A 16172-nucleotide genomic window follows, 5' to 3' on the forward strand; every position below is an offset into this window, starting at 1 on the left:
GAGGAGTAAGCCCAGCTCACTCTCCCACTGGGAGAAGCAAAGGCAGGGTCCTTGGGGTGGGTACCCCATACAGCGGGGGGCTGTGCTCAGGTACCGGCCTCCTTGACAGAGGTGGGCTTAATGGGAAGCCGATGCACCTTAAATTCAGGGCTCCTTGCTTAGACAGTCCCCTTCTTGGAAGAGCCCCTAGTAGTGTGTTCACATGGCCTTCTATTTTTGTAAAAATTGCAAAAGTGAGATATTGGGTTGGCCAAAAAGTTTGTTTGGGTCTTTCCATCACATCATCTTACAGAAAAACCTGAATGAACTTTTTGGCCAATCCAATATTTTAACCACAATCATTTAAGGCTACTTTCTCTTGCCATTTAGCTTCTTTTCAGTCACAGTATTCCTCCTGGCACACTTCCTCCCCTGACATTAGAGTGGTCACAAATATCCTAATGAAAATCACCTCCAAGTATATCTAATTTTGCACTACTTTATTCTAGAGGGTCCCTCACCAACTTTACCCCAAGTTATGAATAAGTTTCAAAGCCCCTCCTGCCCCTCACCTGATTGCTGCCCTGACCTGTGGGCCGGCTCCCTGATGCACTCACCTTGCGGTTGAAGCGGTCAATGGTGACCTCGTGGGTCTTGTGAGTCACATTCAGCATCACTAGACAGAACGGGGGCCAGTTCAAGTGCCCCTACAGAGAGAACCCCGCCGTCATCAACCCAGAGGCCAGTGCTGCTGGCTCCTCCTCCTGGGGAGCAGCTCTCCCCATTCCCCTAAGCCAACACTCCTACAATATGCTAAGAGCACCCACTGCAGCTGTGCAGATGGTGCACAGAATCCCACAGAACGCTCTGGTTCCACCTGACCTCCTGCAAGCCCCCCAAAAAGCTGTCTCCTTCCACCTGGCTCATGGGAGCATCCCGGTAGGTGGTTCACTGCAGCCAGCATTCTTGACCACAGACCACATCCTAGGGGTGCCATTCTAGCGCCTCTGCATTTCAGTACCTTTCACAGGGGCCTAGGCTGCTAAGATGAGCAGTAAATGGTGCAGGCCCTAGGAAGGGCCAGGAGGTGGCGCTCCACTAACTCTTTCCAGAAAACATCCACCCCGCCCTTGCCTGAGGAGCTGTGGGCAGGGGCCTCTGATAACCCTCAACAAAGGGTTGCTCAGTCTCCCCTCCAAACCTAGTCAAGTCCTGAGGTCCCAGAAGGAAGGGAAGCAGGGGACAGTCACCAGGTTGGCACTTTTGCAGTCGAGGACGTGGACAGTGACCATTTCTTCCGGTCTCTGGCTGAGGATGTAGATGGCCTCTTTAAACAGGGCCACGTGGCTCCCATCAAAGGTGACAAAGCTCAGATCAGGAAAAATTGAGCACCGGCCTGGGGAGGGGAGAGACGAGAATAAACAGATGCCCCCGGGGCCAAGGCCACTCAGGAGCACCTGGCCTTTTCTGGGGTGATCCAGAGGGCCTGGGGGCTGGCTGGAGGGTCCCACAGAGATCAAAGGTCACAGGAGGAGGGAATCTGCCAGGTCAGAGGTCCTACTGCAGGTTCATGTCAAAGTTACCCTGAGAGCCGAGAGCACACAGGTGAGGGGCAGAGGTCGGGCTAGGGTAAGGGTATGAGGAAGACATGGGAGGTGCCGGCAGACCCCACGACTCACAGGCGCACTCCCAGATGGGGCAGCAGCGGTCGCCGCCCACCCTCACGGCGAGGCCCAGGACCCCACAGCGCGGGGGTGCGGCGCCCCGGGGACAGTGCTGAGACTGGTTCACACGGATCAGCTCGCCCTGCAGGCAAATGTGGCGGACGCAGTCCCGCTCGGCGATCGGCTGGTGCACAGGGTGGAGGAACAGCCTGAGTGACCCCTTTGGGGCCCCAGCCACTCATGCCCCCTGCCCTGGCCCACCCCCAGCCGTGAGGGCACAGATCCTTACCCTTGCAGGTTCTGGCAGGTGGAGGACCCTGAGGCACAACGACGAGGAAACGGTGCCTTCACCCTCCCTCCACCCACCCAACACAACATCGAGGGCCTGGGGCTGGGCTGAGCGTGAGACTGGAGTCAGGGACTAAGTCCCAGAGTCTACATAACCGCCTGGCCCTGCAGAGAGCTCTAGGCACAGAGGCGTACGGACCACTAGCTCAGACTCAGAGAAACCCAAAACACGCACTCATACACACTTTATCTTTTCCTACAAACACACAGACATATACCATCTTGCAACAACATACATCACATGCACAAGAGCACACATGCAGATAGATGAGTGTTCACATGGGAGTCCCATACATGTAAACACAAAAGAGTTTACACAGAGTCCCACGTGGGCACACAGACATAAACACACTACGCGCACATCAGCACACCATGCTGCCATACTGGCTGTCCCACCAAGCCATCCAACAGGCCCCTGGGCCCCAGGTGGGGTATGCGGGACCTGCTACGTCATTAGGGGCCCGAGGAGCCTGGGCAGGGGCCAGGATGGTCGCTAAATGGTCATCTGGGAGACTGGAAGCTGGCTAAGAAGCTGCAGTCAGCCGTGAGGATGTGAGAGCACGATGGTGTCCAATCCCCGGGGCACAGGAGGAGGGAAGGCACAGAGGGTCCACAAATGGGGGCAGACCCTGACAAGTCACTCACGACACAGGCAGCAGATGTATTGGCCTCAGCGGTGGTCACCAAGGCCTCGGCTGAACCCACTGAGACGCTCTGGACTGCAGGCGCTGAGCGCCCGGACTGCTGGGTGGTGGCCTCTCCCTCCGGCACCGCTGGGGGCTGAGGTCCTGCCGAGGTGCTGTGGGCCTCAGCCAGCTGGGGGTGCAGAACGAGTGGGCTCTCTCGGGAGGCTGTCCTGGCTGAGACTCGGCTCAGCGGGTAGGATGTGGGCACCAGGGGCACCGTGCCGGCCCAGGGGCCCTCAGCCCCCGTCACCAAGGTAGCAGCAGCGTGGGCCACCACAGGCATGAGCTCCGTGGGGCCTCCCTGGGTAAAGCTGGATACCCGGGTGGGCAGAGACACCTGCTTGGACAGGATGGCCGTCTTCTCCGTGGTGCTCTTTCGTGGGGCAGCAGATACTGTGGAGGCTGCCCCTTCAGCCATGGCCACGACCCCAGGGGTTGGCAGTGTGGATCCCAGGAGCAGGCTTGGAGCCATGCCTGTTGCCTGAGGGACCACATGACCGGGAGGGTGACCCTGGGCCACGACAGCCGGGGTTAGAGGCGGTGCAGGACCGAGGGTCCCAGCAGGCAGAGTCGTGGCCACGGTGAGAGACGTGGCCTGTTGCTGGAGTGGAGGGGTTAGAGTAGAGCCTTCGGGGCCAGGCGTGGCCACTGGGGCAGACGTTCCCACCTTGGCCAGGGGCAGACTGGTGTCAGGAGGCAGGCCAGAGAGGAGCTGGGCTGGCCGGGTGGACACCAGAGTGGTGAAGGGTGTGGCCCCCAGCGTGTGAGCAACTGTAGACAGGCTGGCGGCAGCTGCAGTCCCCGAGGGCCGAGCTGGGGGCCTGGCGGCTGTGGTGGTGTGCTGGGAGGGGTGGGCTGGGGCCATGGGGAACGGGCTTGGAAGTGGGGCTGCTGGCAGGCCTGTGGGCTGGCTGGGCCCGGGTTGGACCTTCTCTGGGGAAGGCACAGTCTCCACGCTGTCAGTCACCAGCGGATGGGCAGGAATCTGTTCTGCAGCTGTTCTGGCCTCAGCTGGGGGGCTGCTGGGACTGGAAGGGCCCTGGGCCTGTATGGACTGTGGGACCCCTGTCCCAGTCGTGACCTTCGTCATTGCAGGTGTCAGCAAAGCCTCGCGGGCTGCTGAGGAAGTGGGGGCCCTGGAGGTCACTGCCAGTGAAGCCACAGGCCTGGAGGAAGGACTTGCAGGCAACTCCAGGCTGGGGAAGGGCTGGAGGGGCGTCGTCTTAATGGGCAAGGAACCAAGGCCTAGGACCGTCACAGCTTTGGTCACGAGGGGAAAGCGAGGAGCAGGGGGTGACAGAGAGGAGACTGTGATGTTGGGGCTCTCGGCCAGGATCACGGTCACCCTGGTCGTCTCCATGGCACCTGACCCCATGCCAGATGTGGGCACATGCTGTGAAACGGGGAGGGATGAGGGCTCTGGGGCTCCAGGGCTAGCAGAGTGGCCAGTGGTCACTCCCTTGCTGGCTGGGGCCTCTGTGGGGTGCTCGGGGAGGTTAGAGGCTGTGACTCCCAGGAGTTGTTGCTGAGTGGCCTGGGCGGGGCCTGGGGACAACGCTCGCCCCACCGTGGCTGCTGTGGGCGGGTTCAGGGCTGTGGTGAGCGGGGCAGTTGGTGTGAGCGCTGGCCTGTGGGATGAGGCCCTGGTAGCTTCCTGTGGAAACTGCGGCTCCCTGTCACTGGGAGTGGGGAGCGCTTGACCGGGAGGCAGGGTCTCATTGCCAAGGGCCTCTGTGGGAGCCAAATCCACAGACTCCACACCTGGGGCAGACAAGAGAAGAGGCTCAGCCAATGGGGTGACTCCTGTGTCCAGGGGTCATCACAGGACAGGGCTGTGATGGGAGGCTCCTAGGCTAGCATCCTCGGCGAGGAGGACAGGCAGCTGCTCACCCACCCAGGGCCTCTGTTATGTGGTGTCAGATGACTCAAGACATCAGCAGGTCCCTGCCCCACACCTCAAACCCTGAGTCCAGAGCCCAGTGACCTCAGGTCTGAATCTGGCCACATTCTCAGCGCAGGACCCCAAGCCAGACTCTTCCCCACATGGGCCTTATTTTTTCTCTCTGTGAAAAGTGGGGTAATGGACTGGATGAGTCCCTGCCCGCTCTAGAGGATCGTCACCTTCCAGAGGCCCCTCTGCTGACTTTGCTTCTCCAGGGACCAGGAGGCTCTGGTGAGCATGACTGGTCAGTGAGATCGGGGGATTTACAAGACTTTGGAGGAGGGGTGAGAAGTCCAGGCCACTCACAGTCCTCCAAGTGGACGCATCTCTGTGTGACTTCATCCAGGACCTTGGGGGTAGCACACGCGGGCACACAGCCCTCCACCCTGAGGACAGAGCAGGGTGCTAGTTAATGGTCTGGAGCACAAGGGCTGGTTATGCACACCTGGTGCCCACACTCACACATGGCACATGTGTCTCCATTTAGGCACATTTTCATGTTTCTTCTCCACACCTGCAGGACTCAAAAACATTCACACAGACACTTATATGTCCACAGTCTGCCAAAACATCAGTGTACACACTCTTATGCACACACACCCAGCTACACCAACACCCATGTACTTGCAGCTCATATACAAGTACATACACACAGCTGTGTACACCTGTGCAGCCACAGCTGCACTTTACACCCACATGAACACACACGGGGCTCAGCTATATGCACACATGCACAAATCCACATTCACATATGCCCATATCAGTCAGGTTCACCCTGGTTCACACACATCCCCGTACCCAGTAAATGAAACATATATATACAAGTACATCTGAACACACACACACGTCAGTACAAGCTCATGCCTAAACTCACAGACGGCATACAAACCCACTCATACAGATGAATGCTCAAACACTGATGTACGCACCTTGACTCCCACGACCCCTCACCTGGGCACATCCCGGCAGCCAGCTGCCCGTGGGTCCCGGCAGGTTTGGAAGCAGGGGCTGGCACAGGCATCATAGTGCCACTCACAAGTCGGGTAGGCAGCCCCCAAGGGCTTGGCATCTGGAAAGGCACCCAAACCCAGGGCCCCGAGACTGAGCGACATCAGGCACCAGCTCCTGACCAGGTACCCGAGCACAGAGGCCATCCCAGCTCAGCCCATGCCCACCCTGCCCCATGGAAGAGATGAATGGACTCATGGAAAAAAACTGAAGACTGAAAAGAAATTTTAAAATAAAATGAAAAGCCAACCTAAGGAGACACTGTATTCTTGAGAGTTGAAGTCAGTGTCTGGGGGATCCTTGGGTTGGGACCCTGGGACCTTGGTTTTGTGGGGGCTGAAGTCTCAGCAGGGTGGGACTATGGAGCAGGCAGTTGGGGCTGGACTTTGAGAAGTGGCCAAAGAGGCTGGGACCCCTGACCTTTCCATGAGGCTGCCCTGTCACCCTGCCCCTCTGAGACCCTGCTGGCCAGAATCGCCCCCTCTGACCTTGGTGGCTAATGATAACAACAGCCAACTCTTAACAGCAAGCACTGCACTCAACATTTCACAGGTATTTACTCACTCATCCTCACAGGTAGCACTATTTCAAAGATGAGGAAACAGCACAGAAGATGCTGGGAATATTAAACTTTCCCAGAAGTGATTTCCTCCAAAAAGGCCTTGTAGCCAGTGCCTTGACAAATGAAGGATCTTCAGGGAAAGTCTGGAGGCCATGGGGGGTTTCGAGGTAGTATATTAGTCACTCAGTTGTGTCCGACTCTTTGAGACTCCATGGACTGTAGCCCAACAGACTCCTCTGTCCATGGGATTCTTCAGGCAAGAATACTGGAGTGGGTTGCCATTCCCTTCTCCAGGGGATCTTCCTGACCCAGGGATTGAACCCAGGTCTCCTGCACTGCAGGCAGATTCTTCACTGTCTGAGCCACCAAGACCCCAGACCACATTGGCACAAGTGACCAGTCTCTGAAACCATGGCCTGAGCTGGGAGGTGTGGGCAAGCTCCCCAGGCTGCAGGGAGCAGCCCCATCCTGACTCCCCAGTCCCCAACACTGCTGCTGACTGTAAAGAAGCCTGCTTTTCTAAGATCCTTGAGACCAGAACTAGGAATTTACATCTGAGGAGCACCTACTGTGAGCCAGGCCCAGAGCAAAGCCCAGGAGACATTCAATCCTCACAACAACCTTCTGAGGCAAATGTCCCCACTGTACAGGTGAAGAAACAGGGAGAGGGGTTCCGGGGCTCTTCCAAGTGCCAAGGACCGGGGTCAGGATTCAAACCCAAGGCAGTCTGGTTTCATAGCCTGGGCTTTTTTCACGCTGCCCTGGTGACTTCCAGCAAGGGACACAGTCCTGGCATCATAGCCAGTGATGAATCCATGCTGGGTGGGGTCCCTAGTGGACTTGACAGGTGACCGCTGAGTGTAAGAATGAGCTGGCCCCGCCCTGGGCTGGGAGGGGCAGGGGATGGTAAAGGAAAGGCTGACTGGGGACACTTTTACATGCGTGTGCATGTAAACGCATCAATTCATACAGCACTGGTGCCCACACAAGCACAAACATGCATGTCCACATACAAGACAGGCCAGCCTGGAGTGGTAAGGACACTATAATCACTGTCGCCATGGTGTAGGCAGAGAACAACTACTCTGGGGGCAGACCCACCTGGCAGGGGTATGGCAAAGCCTTGGAAGCCATTGGTCTCGGCTAGAAAGGGCACGAAGCTGCCCCATCACCACCCAGGGTCCGGGGCCTCTCAGCGGGATGAGGGGTCTGCGGGCTCCTCGTCTGTGCCCCAGTGGGCAGTGTTTGAGCTCACAGGGCAGGCATGTGCCCCCATCAGCAGGAAACCTGAGCCAGCAGGCTACGCAAGCTGTGGCCAGGATGATCACTTTCCTCCTTGCTTCCACGAAGGCCGCCCTATTTTTAGGCCATGTAAACGGCCTGTGGGAGTAGGCAGACCCAGGAGGCTGGCTGGGCACCAAGCCACACTGCCCAAGGCTCCCTGGGCCACCAACACAGAGGCCAGGCCCCCTCCCATCTCAGAGGTGGCACCCTGTGGCCTCCCTGCAACAGGAGAGTGAGGGTCTCGTCTCTCAGGGGCAATGGGAAGGGTGAGGTGGGGAGAGGGCAGGGAGGGTGAGGCAGGGCAGACACCTACCCAGAAGGCGGAATAGCGTGCCCCGGCGGAAGGCCTCCGTGTGCTCGTACGGCCGCAGGGCCAGCACTGGGCCCGACACGTAAAGGAAGGCCCCGGGCTCCGCCAGGGACTCCAGGGCCACCAGGCCTGCCCGCCACGTCCCCCGGTGCAGCGAGAAGGAGGCATGGTGGCGGAAGGCATCGCCGGCCTGCCACTTAGCCAGTTCCAGAGACCCGTTGGCTGTGACGTGGAGGAAGAAGTTAGGTCTGTCTGCTGCCTCCAGGGACACCACATCTGGGTCTGCAAAGAGCCACGGGGTGGGGGTTAAAGTTGGCAGAGAGGGATCCAGATGGGCGGGGGTGGGGCAGACACCCAGGCACCGTCTGCAGTCTCAGCGACCCAGGACTGGGCCCTGCTCCTCCAAGCCTAAGCCACCTCCCCTCGGCCCACTCGCGGCCACCCCTCCGCACACACCACCTCTGCCTGGGGGGTGGCGATGGGGGGAGTTACAGTCCCAACTGCGGAGCCTTGTGCAAGTGACCGAACCACCCCCTCCCTCCCTTTCTTCCCTTCCCCCTTTCCCTTCTTCCTCCCTCTTTCCCTCCCCCACTTTCCCCTTCCTCCCTCCCTCCTGCAAACATCTCTGAGGCCCCTCCGTGTGCCAGGTGCTATTCTAGACGCCGAGAAAACGGCGGGGAGCAGGACAGAAAGAAATGGCCGTCCCGGCGGAATTCTGTTCCCTGGGACGTACTGGACAAGCTGGGCTTTGCTGATTTGCCAGGCTTCGGGCTCCGTGATCCTGCCCCTCACAGAAACCCAGAGGGCCAGAGCTGGGGGACCTGGGGACTTGACTCCAACTCATGGAGGGGAAACTGCTCCAGAGCTGGGCCCCTCTGTCCTCTCTCCTGTCTCCACAAAGGCCTATTTCTAGAGAGTGCATTGTTGCTGGGTGGATCCTCCCCCCACCCACAAACATGCGTGTGTGCACACACACACACAGAGCCCTGCAGGGTCAGGACCCAAATCCACAAGCAGGTGTCTGGAGTCCCTGCCCGCCACGGCTGGCATGTTGTGGGCAAGTGAATTAACGCCTCCAGGTTGTGAAGGATGAACAACGTGTGAAAGCCCAGCACCCGACCTTGTGCGTCTGCCCCATCACCATCCCTCCCTTCGTGGCCCCAGGAGTTCCTGTTAGACCTCCCTGCGCAGCTGTGAGAAGACATGAGATAACTTGAGGAAGAATTAATTATTAACGTCAACAACAACTGCAACTGATCAAGGACTTACTCCATGCCAGGCGCAATGCTAAGCAAGTAAGCCCTCTGCTTGCTGCTTGTATTAAATTCCAAGAGAGCCCTGTGAGGTAGTGAATTCACTCATTCAGCAGCTAATATTACTGAGGGCCCATCATGTGCCAGCCACTGTTCTAGGCACTGGGGACACAAGAGAACAAAAGGACAAAACCCCTGTCCTCATGGAGCTGACATTCAAGTGGCGGCTGTGGAGGGGCATGGGGAGTAAACTTAGAGAAGAAGCAAATTCTTTATAATAGCTTAGACGGTGATGACACTGTTATTCCCATTTTACAGATGAGAGAAGCGAGGCCTAGAGTCACACTGATGGTGGACGAGGGAGGCAGGATTGGAGTCCAGACTCTTAACCACCATGCAGTCAGCCCTAGGGATGGGATCCAGGAGTGGGCATGGGGCATCCCAGAGGTGTGGAGCGTGAAGTCCCTTGCTGTGTGATCTCAGGCAAGTCACTCCCCATCTCTGAGTCTTGGCTTTCTCCTTTGTGAAGACTGGGGTTGCCCTAAATCAAGTTTCTCAATCATTTGTCCTTAAGTCCTCCTAATAGGGGAGAGGCTGAAACCCAAACCTTGAGGTACAGTCATCCCTCAGTACAAAAATCTGCAGATGCCCAAGTCTGTTACGTTAAAAGTCCTAGCAGTCATCCATCCTGATCTGTAGGTCTCACATCTGAAATTCTGCCTGCAGTTGGTTTTAATTTGTGGGTGTAGGACCATGGATACAGAGGACTGACTGTACAGTCTTGTGTTTTACCTTAATTAATCAAGTGATTTTCACCTTCCACATTCTAAATTTTATTTTTCTTTTAATTTCTCTGTTTGGGAGGCAGCCTATCAAAAAGTGGGCTGCTGTCACTTCCAAGTGATGTGCCCTTGGGTAAGTTACTTAACCTCTCTGGGCCTCAGTTCTCACATCTGTAAACTGGAAAAATAATTTAAATGATAGCACCTACTTCCTAAGACTGTTGTGAGGATTAAGTGAGTTATTACAGGTGAAACACTTAAAACAGTGCCCAGCACATGGTAGGTACTACAAAAGAGTGAGATATTATTAATAATAAATCTATTATTAATAATAAATAATAGAATCAATAATAGATAACCTCCTCTAAAAATCTTGAATGAAAATTGATACTCCAGGGAGATGTGCTGCCGGGATGCGGCCATGTGTCCCTTCAGTACATTCCACAGGCGCTCAAGACTGCCAGCGAGAGGCTTAGGCCTAAATGACCGCTGAGTCCTCCTCTTTGTGACCTTTTCACATCTGTGACATTTCTTTCCATCACGGTCTTTCACATTCTTCAACGCCAAGTTCAAAGGACACCTCCTCCACGTAGCCACCCCAGAGCTTACCTGGAAGGGACGTTCTCTTCTGCTACCCAGTACTCTGGGCTCAGCACAGGGAAGGAGCACAGGATGGGGTAGGAGGGGAAGCGGGGTCCTCACTAGGTCCTGTCCCCAGCTGCTCAGGAAACCCAGGTCTGACGGAAATGGAGGCTGGCTTTCACAGCCTCGGGGCATCCCATCCACAGTGACATTCTCCAGGGTCAGGCTGCTCTAGGTTCTGCTTAACATGCCATAAAACCACTGGAAAATCAACACCCCCTCTCCACTAGACCTTACTCACTGGACTAAAATACCGACTGGGGAATAGAAAGTTCCCACTAAGCAGATGGCACATTACATCTGGAAGGTTGTAAGACACCCTTAATTCTTCAAGCAGGACCACACAGATCTGAAGGTCAGAAATGTCTAGGGAGGAAGCGTTCTCTTTGGGGGATACTGGAGGTGCTTCTGGCCCTCCCATAGCCTAGCCCCTGGCTCCTCATGCCCACATTTCGCCGTGCACTGATGGGATTCCTCCCGGCACCTCCTCCTGTACCCCTGACTCACCCCACCATGGACATCACCCCGAGCTGTGCTGGGGTGTCCCTCCTCTCCTTAAAGCCCTTCCATGGCCCCCACTGCTCTCAGGATAAAGACCCACTTGGATTACAGGTCCCTCCCCGGCTCCTTCCAACCCCTCGAGGAACATATTCTAAGAAGCCTCTCTTGACTCCCCAAGACTGAGTTAGGGGCTCCACCTTCCCACAGGCACTGTAACTGCCTTTGTGTCCCCTGAGTGGGACGGTGGGTTTCTGGTGGGCAGGGATGATGTCTCGGACACCGCTGGTTCCCTGGTGCCCAACTCTGTGCCTGGCATGGGAACAGGGCTCAATGAAAGGGAGGGAGGCAAGGGAAGCTACAGAGGAGAAAGAGGAAGGAGGGAGGAGGGGCGAGAAATAGAGAGGGGGGAGGGTGATCCTCATAGCTAGACAAACCACAGATCCTAAGAATGTGAGAACTTAAATTCTCAGGCTAGAATGAACTCTCTGAGATGTGCCTTGGTTCAAGACTCCAGTCCACGCTGGAATTGGCTGTGTGAACCATCCTTGTGATTAGGAGATACTGACTAGATGGGACCAACAGGACTTGGGGAAGAAACTGATCACGGTGACCACAAGCTGGGTCATGCAGAAATGGTCACAGAGGAGAAGGTTTCCCAGCACCGGTGAACTGAGGCTTTGGCTGGCCCAGGACCCAACACAAATCCCACCCGGGGGTCACTCCCCACCAGGCAAGGTCCTGCCTACCCTCAGGCACTATTGCATTCTGAAGAGAAGACGGTGCCCACTATAGCTAAGCCTTCGGGGTCTGCTGATGGTCTGAGACTCAGGAGATGGGCTGTGTGCTTCAGTCTGTGTTAACCCCAAATCCAGAATTCCGAACCGCAACCTGAGCAAATCAAGAACCCGCTCCTCCATTCACAGAAGTTCCGCTGGAGTCGAGACATTAGCCAGCTCCCCCCTGGCATTTGAAGTCTGTCTAATCTTAAAAATAGAGGGGGCAGAGGAGGAGGAAGAGAGAGACAGAGGGGAGGGGAGGGGAAGTCGTAATTATTGCCACCCGCGTTTTCTGGACCATAGCTGTTGTGTGAAGCAGGGTGCACAGGTTCATTGGGACCCTGGCCTCCCTGATCTCTCAGGAAGAAGATGGAGAGTGTCTCTTGAAAGAGGCTGAGAGGCTGACCCAGAACCCTGTCTCAAGTAGGAAAGGGGTGCCTGTTGGAATCCCACATTTCTCCAGCTACCAGAGCGGGCTTAGGGCCACAGCATCTGCCCCTCCTTCCACCAAGGGCCAGGGGGCGGGCCTTACCGTGGGCCTTGGCCTTGTACAGCGCAGCCGTCAGCAGGAAGTTCACAATGTCCCCCGGCGCCACGTCCTCTGCCCTCACTAGGACCAGGGCACCGCCTGCCAGCTTCAGGGCCACCAAGGCGCCGCCGGCCACCAAGCTGGCCAGCTGGTAAGGGCCTTTCCCTAGTGCTGGGAAAAGGGGACCCAGTCATAAGCCCTGCCTCCCTGGGCCTCCGTTCGCCTCCTATCTATCCCTACCTGCCCAGACTTGCTGGAGAGCAGGGAGAAGAGAGGCCCAAGAGCTCCACTGGGTCAGGTCCCTTGCCCCAGGCCCTGGGGACCTTGATTTCCAGAAGGAAGGGACGGGAGGCCCAAGCTACCAGCCACTGAGGAACTGACCCCCTTCATAGCCCCCGAATCACTCTGTGGGAAGCCTGGAAACAAGGCCACCCCTACAGGCGTGGGGGTGGGCATCTGGGTCCCCCTGCCTGAGGCTCTACCATCCCAGCTGCTGTGCCGGTCAAAGTTGCCCCTGGGAGAAGACATCTGCCTAGTCTCTGCCCACCAAGGTCTGGAGAGTAAAGGCCAGAAAGGCCTGGGCTCAGCGTTAGCATCTATCCACTTCTCTCAAACATGTGTCACTTCTGGGTCTCTTGGGTTTCTGGGGTTGTTGGCACAGGCGGGACAGGGGCATGGGTTTCCCAGACAATTACAACAGCCCTGTAACCAACCTCACAGGCTCTGGTGTGCCCTGCCTTCCAGAATCATCTTTCCAGTCCCTGCTGCAACTCCTCAACAGCTCCCCTCTCCCCTCGGATAGAGTCTAAGAGCCCGGCCTGAATTCAGGGACCCCTCAAGCCCCAACCCCTGCCCCTGCCACACTGAACTTCTCCCGCTCTTCCCTGTAAGAACCCTACGGCGCTCCACCTTCTGTCTCCACCCGTGCTGTCCCACCCACTCAGCACAGTCCTCCCTGTCTGTGCCTGCGACCAACGCCTCCTCCATCTCTGGGGCCCAGCTCAAATGCCACTGCTGTGGTGCAGCTCTCCCCGCACCCTCTCACACGTGAGCACCCTTCCTCCCCTGTGCTCCAGCAGCGTCGATGCATGGCACAGGCTGATCACAGCTCTTACGAGGAGGGTCTCAGCTGGGGAGTCCACATCTGTCTCCCCTACCAGATGGGACACAGGCAGTGCTGTGCTGGGAAATGGTGAACAGTCACCACTCAAAAAATAAATACACAAACCCCCATTTGGTAATGTTTGCTGATTTCCATGGTGTGAATACTCCCACCAGTGGTCAGCTTCAAACACCAACTGAACGTGGAGTGAAGAAGACACAGTGGGCTCTAGAGAGTCGGGGTGGGCTGGCTCCAGAGCTCCGCTGGGACAGGTGTCGTTAACCATTGCATCCTCAGCACCCGGCAAGGGCCTGGACCAGAGAAAATGCTGGCAGAAAAGCCGAGCAAGGAATGGATGGGTGGGTGGGTGGGTGGGTGGAGGATGCTAGAAGCAGCTTGTCCTTTGTCAGTTACTGCCACCCAAAATGCCACAGAAGGGAGAAAACTCTGCTCAGAGCTGTCTTGCTGAAATGTCTTGCCTGGTGTCAGACAGACCCTGCCTGTGAAGGGACTGCAGTCCTCCCAGTACAGATTCAGGCCTCCAGGAGTTAAAGGTCAGGGGCTATCAGGAGCCCCTTGAGGCTAATATTTTCAGTCACAGCAGGGACTGTGGCTGGAAAGAAGACCCTGGAAGGCAGGGCACACCAGAGCCTGTGAGGTTGGCTACAGGGCTGTTGTGATTGTCTGGGAAACCCGTGCCCCTTGAGCTGCCACTGCAGCTATTGTGAATGATCATGCTGTACCTGGTCCACCTCTCATCTCATGGACCCCCTACCTGGTATCCTTGTCCCTCTAGTCAGGCCCCCACTGTTTCACCTGCTATACTCCCTCCAGGGGATGTTTTGCAAACCAAAATCTGATCATGTGGGTAACAAGGGAAAAATCTTGGGCTTGTACCCATATAGACTTGTTCCTGGCAGGATGGTGCCTGGAAGCAGGGGCAGAGGGGACCTCAGAAGTCAAAGGTGAATGGCACCAAGGACTTGATGAGCTTTTAATTCGGCCAACCTGGCCCCACCGCACAAAGATCGGTGCTGAAAACTATTCCTGGGCAGCCCTCCAATCCCATCCAACCCCAGTGATTAAACTGACTAATTGGTTCTAACACTGGACATTAACCTCCCTGGAGTCTTTAGTCATGACCTAGTTAATGAGAAGTTGGAGCGTATCCTGTTACCCTGAGACCTTGGTTAAAACTGAAGACAAATCTGACAGACCACGCTGGACCACAGGTTTTGCCCCAACAAAGGAAGAGCAGTTTGCATCTGCATTTGCCAACTCAAAACTTCAGGAAACCCAAGACAAGAATCCATGGGCCTGATGAGCCAGATGATAAAGGCTACGGGGCAGCACGTTGGTGCAAAAGGGGTTTCCAATTCCTGGTGAAGCTGCCACATGAGCACACCTGGGAAGCTAGCCTGCCCTGGGCTCTGGACAGAGGCAGCAGAAGCTGCTGGGCAGAGTCCCAGGGCATCTCTGGGCCCTGCATTGTCAGGGCCCTCTCTGCCTGACGGAGTCTTCCTGCCCCACATCACTCAGGGCCAGCAGGGCCTCAGGAGGGCTGAGCTGTGGCACCAGGGCACAGATGGCAATCCCTCGGCTTTCAAGGCTGAGCTTACCTTTGTTAAAGAAGTCACAGTCGTAGGCTGAAAGACAGAGAACAGAGACCTCTTGAGAAGCCTGGGACAGACGGACAAGGCTAAGGGCCCTAGTATCCCAACTCTCCCTCCTTCCCCAAGGGCTGGACCTGGCCTGCCTCCCAAACTCCAGGATTCAGACATGGTGGTTGATCCAGATGTCTTAAAGTGTAAGAAATACAATGGCTCCTCTCTTTGCCCCCAGCATAAAGCTCAAAGGCTGGCCGAGAGTAGGCATTCAGCATGAACTGAATGAATGAATGAATGACTGCTAGGACAGAAGGGTGTATTCTGTGTGATCCCAAAGGTCAAGAATAGAATCAAGAAATGGAAGCTCGGTTCAAGAGAGAGGTGACATATGTAAGCCTGTGGCTGATGTCTGGCAGAAACCAACACAATTCTGTAAAGCAATTATCCTTCAATTAAAAAAATAATAATAAAATTTTTTTTAAAAGAAAGAAATGGAAGCTCCAGTCAAAAATGTGGAAGGTACTAGAGAAATGCAAGCACAAGACAGAAGCTGGTCTTTCAATAGCATGGAAAGGGACCCAAAGGCCTCCAGGATCCAGGGCCCTGAGTGCACTTTCCATCAGGCTTTGATGAGCTCCGCCAAGTATGTGCTCCATACGCCCTCTAGTGGCTTAGCACAGCACCGCAGCCTGTTCCCTTGGCAATTCAGCCATGGATCAGTCCATTGGGATAAGCTGGGGACTTTGCAGGGGGCTTCCCTGGTGGCTCAGAAGGTAAAGAATCTGCCTGCAATGCAGGAGACCTGGGTTCGATCCCTGGATAAGGGAATGGCCACTCATTCCAGTATTCTTGCTTGGAGAATTCCATGGACAGAGGAGCCTGCTGGGCTACACAGTACATGGGGTCTTGCCCTTTGGCATCTTGCCCCATGGGTCACAAAGGTCACAACTGCGCAACTATCACTAACACTTTGCAGGGGGCACCTTAACCCAGGAGCAAGACCATGAGAAGTCAGTTGACCCAGTAGATTTGGGATAAAGGCTGAGGAAGGGCCTCCCTCACTCACAGACCACCAACTCCCCCCCACACCCTCCACACCCCATGATGAGCATTATTCCTCTGCATTTGGCACTGCCCTCTGGAAAGAGCACTAGGAATAAGTAGACTGACCCGCCATGTGGTTATGGGCAAGTATGT

The 16172-nt window shown here is 56.0% G+C and overlaps 1 protein-coding gene across 1 annotated transcript in view; it reads right to left on the minus strand.

The window, feature by feature from the left end:
• Positions 1–16172, minus strand: part of OTOG (otogelin) — an 82019-nt gene that overhangs the window by 24154 nt on the left and 41693 nt on the right. The window contains exons 31-39 of the mRNA XM_068988828.1: positions 14988–15014; positions 12270–12437; positions 7787–8065; positions 5571–5688; positions 4926–5005; positions 2637–4438; positions 1659–1827; positions 1230–1375; positions 597–686 (exon numbers count right to left, since the gene is read on the minus strand). Coding sequence (XP_068844929.1) covers positions 597–686; positions 1230–1375; positions 1659–1827; positions 2637–4438; positions 4926–5005; positions 5571–5688; positions 7787–8065; positions 12270–12437; positions 14988–15014 — 2879 coding nt within the window. The remainder of the gene's footprint in view (positions 1–596; positions 687–1229; positions 1376–1658; positions 1828–2636; positions 4439–4925; positions 5006–5570; positions 5689–7786; positions 8066–12269; positions 12438–14987; positions 15015–16172) is intronic.

Source organism: Capricornis sumatraensis, chromosome 16, assembly GCF_032405125.1.
Source record: "Capricornis sumatraensis isolate serow.1 chromosome 16, serow.2, whole genome shotgun sequence".
NCBI classification, from domain to species: domain Eukaryota; kingdom Metazoa; phylum Chordata; class Mammalia; order Artiodactyla; family Bovidae; genus Capricornis; species Capricornis sumatraensis.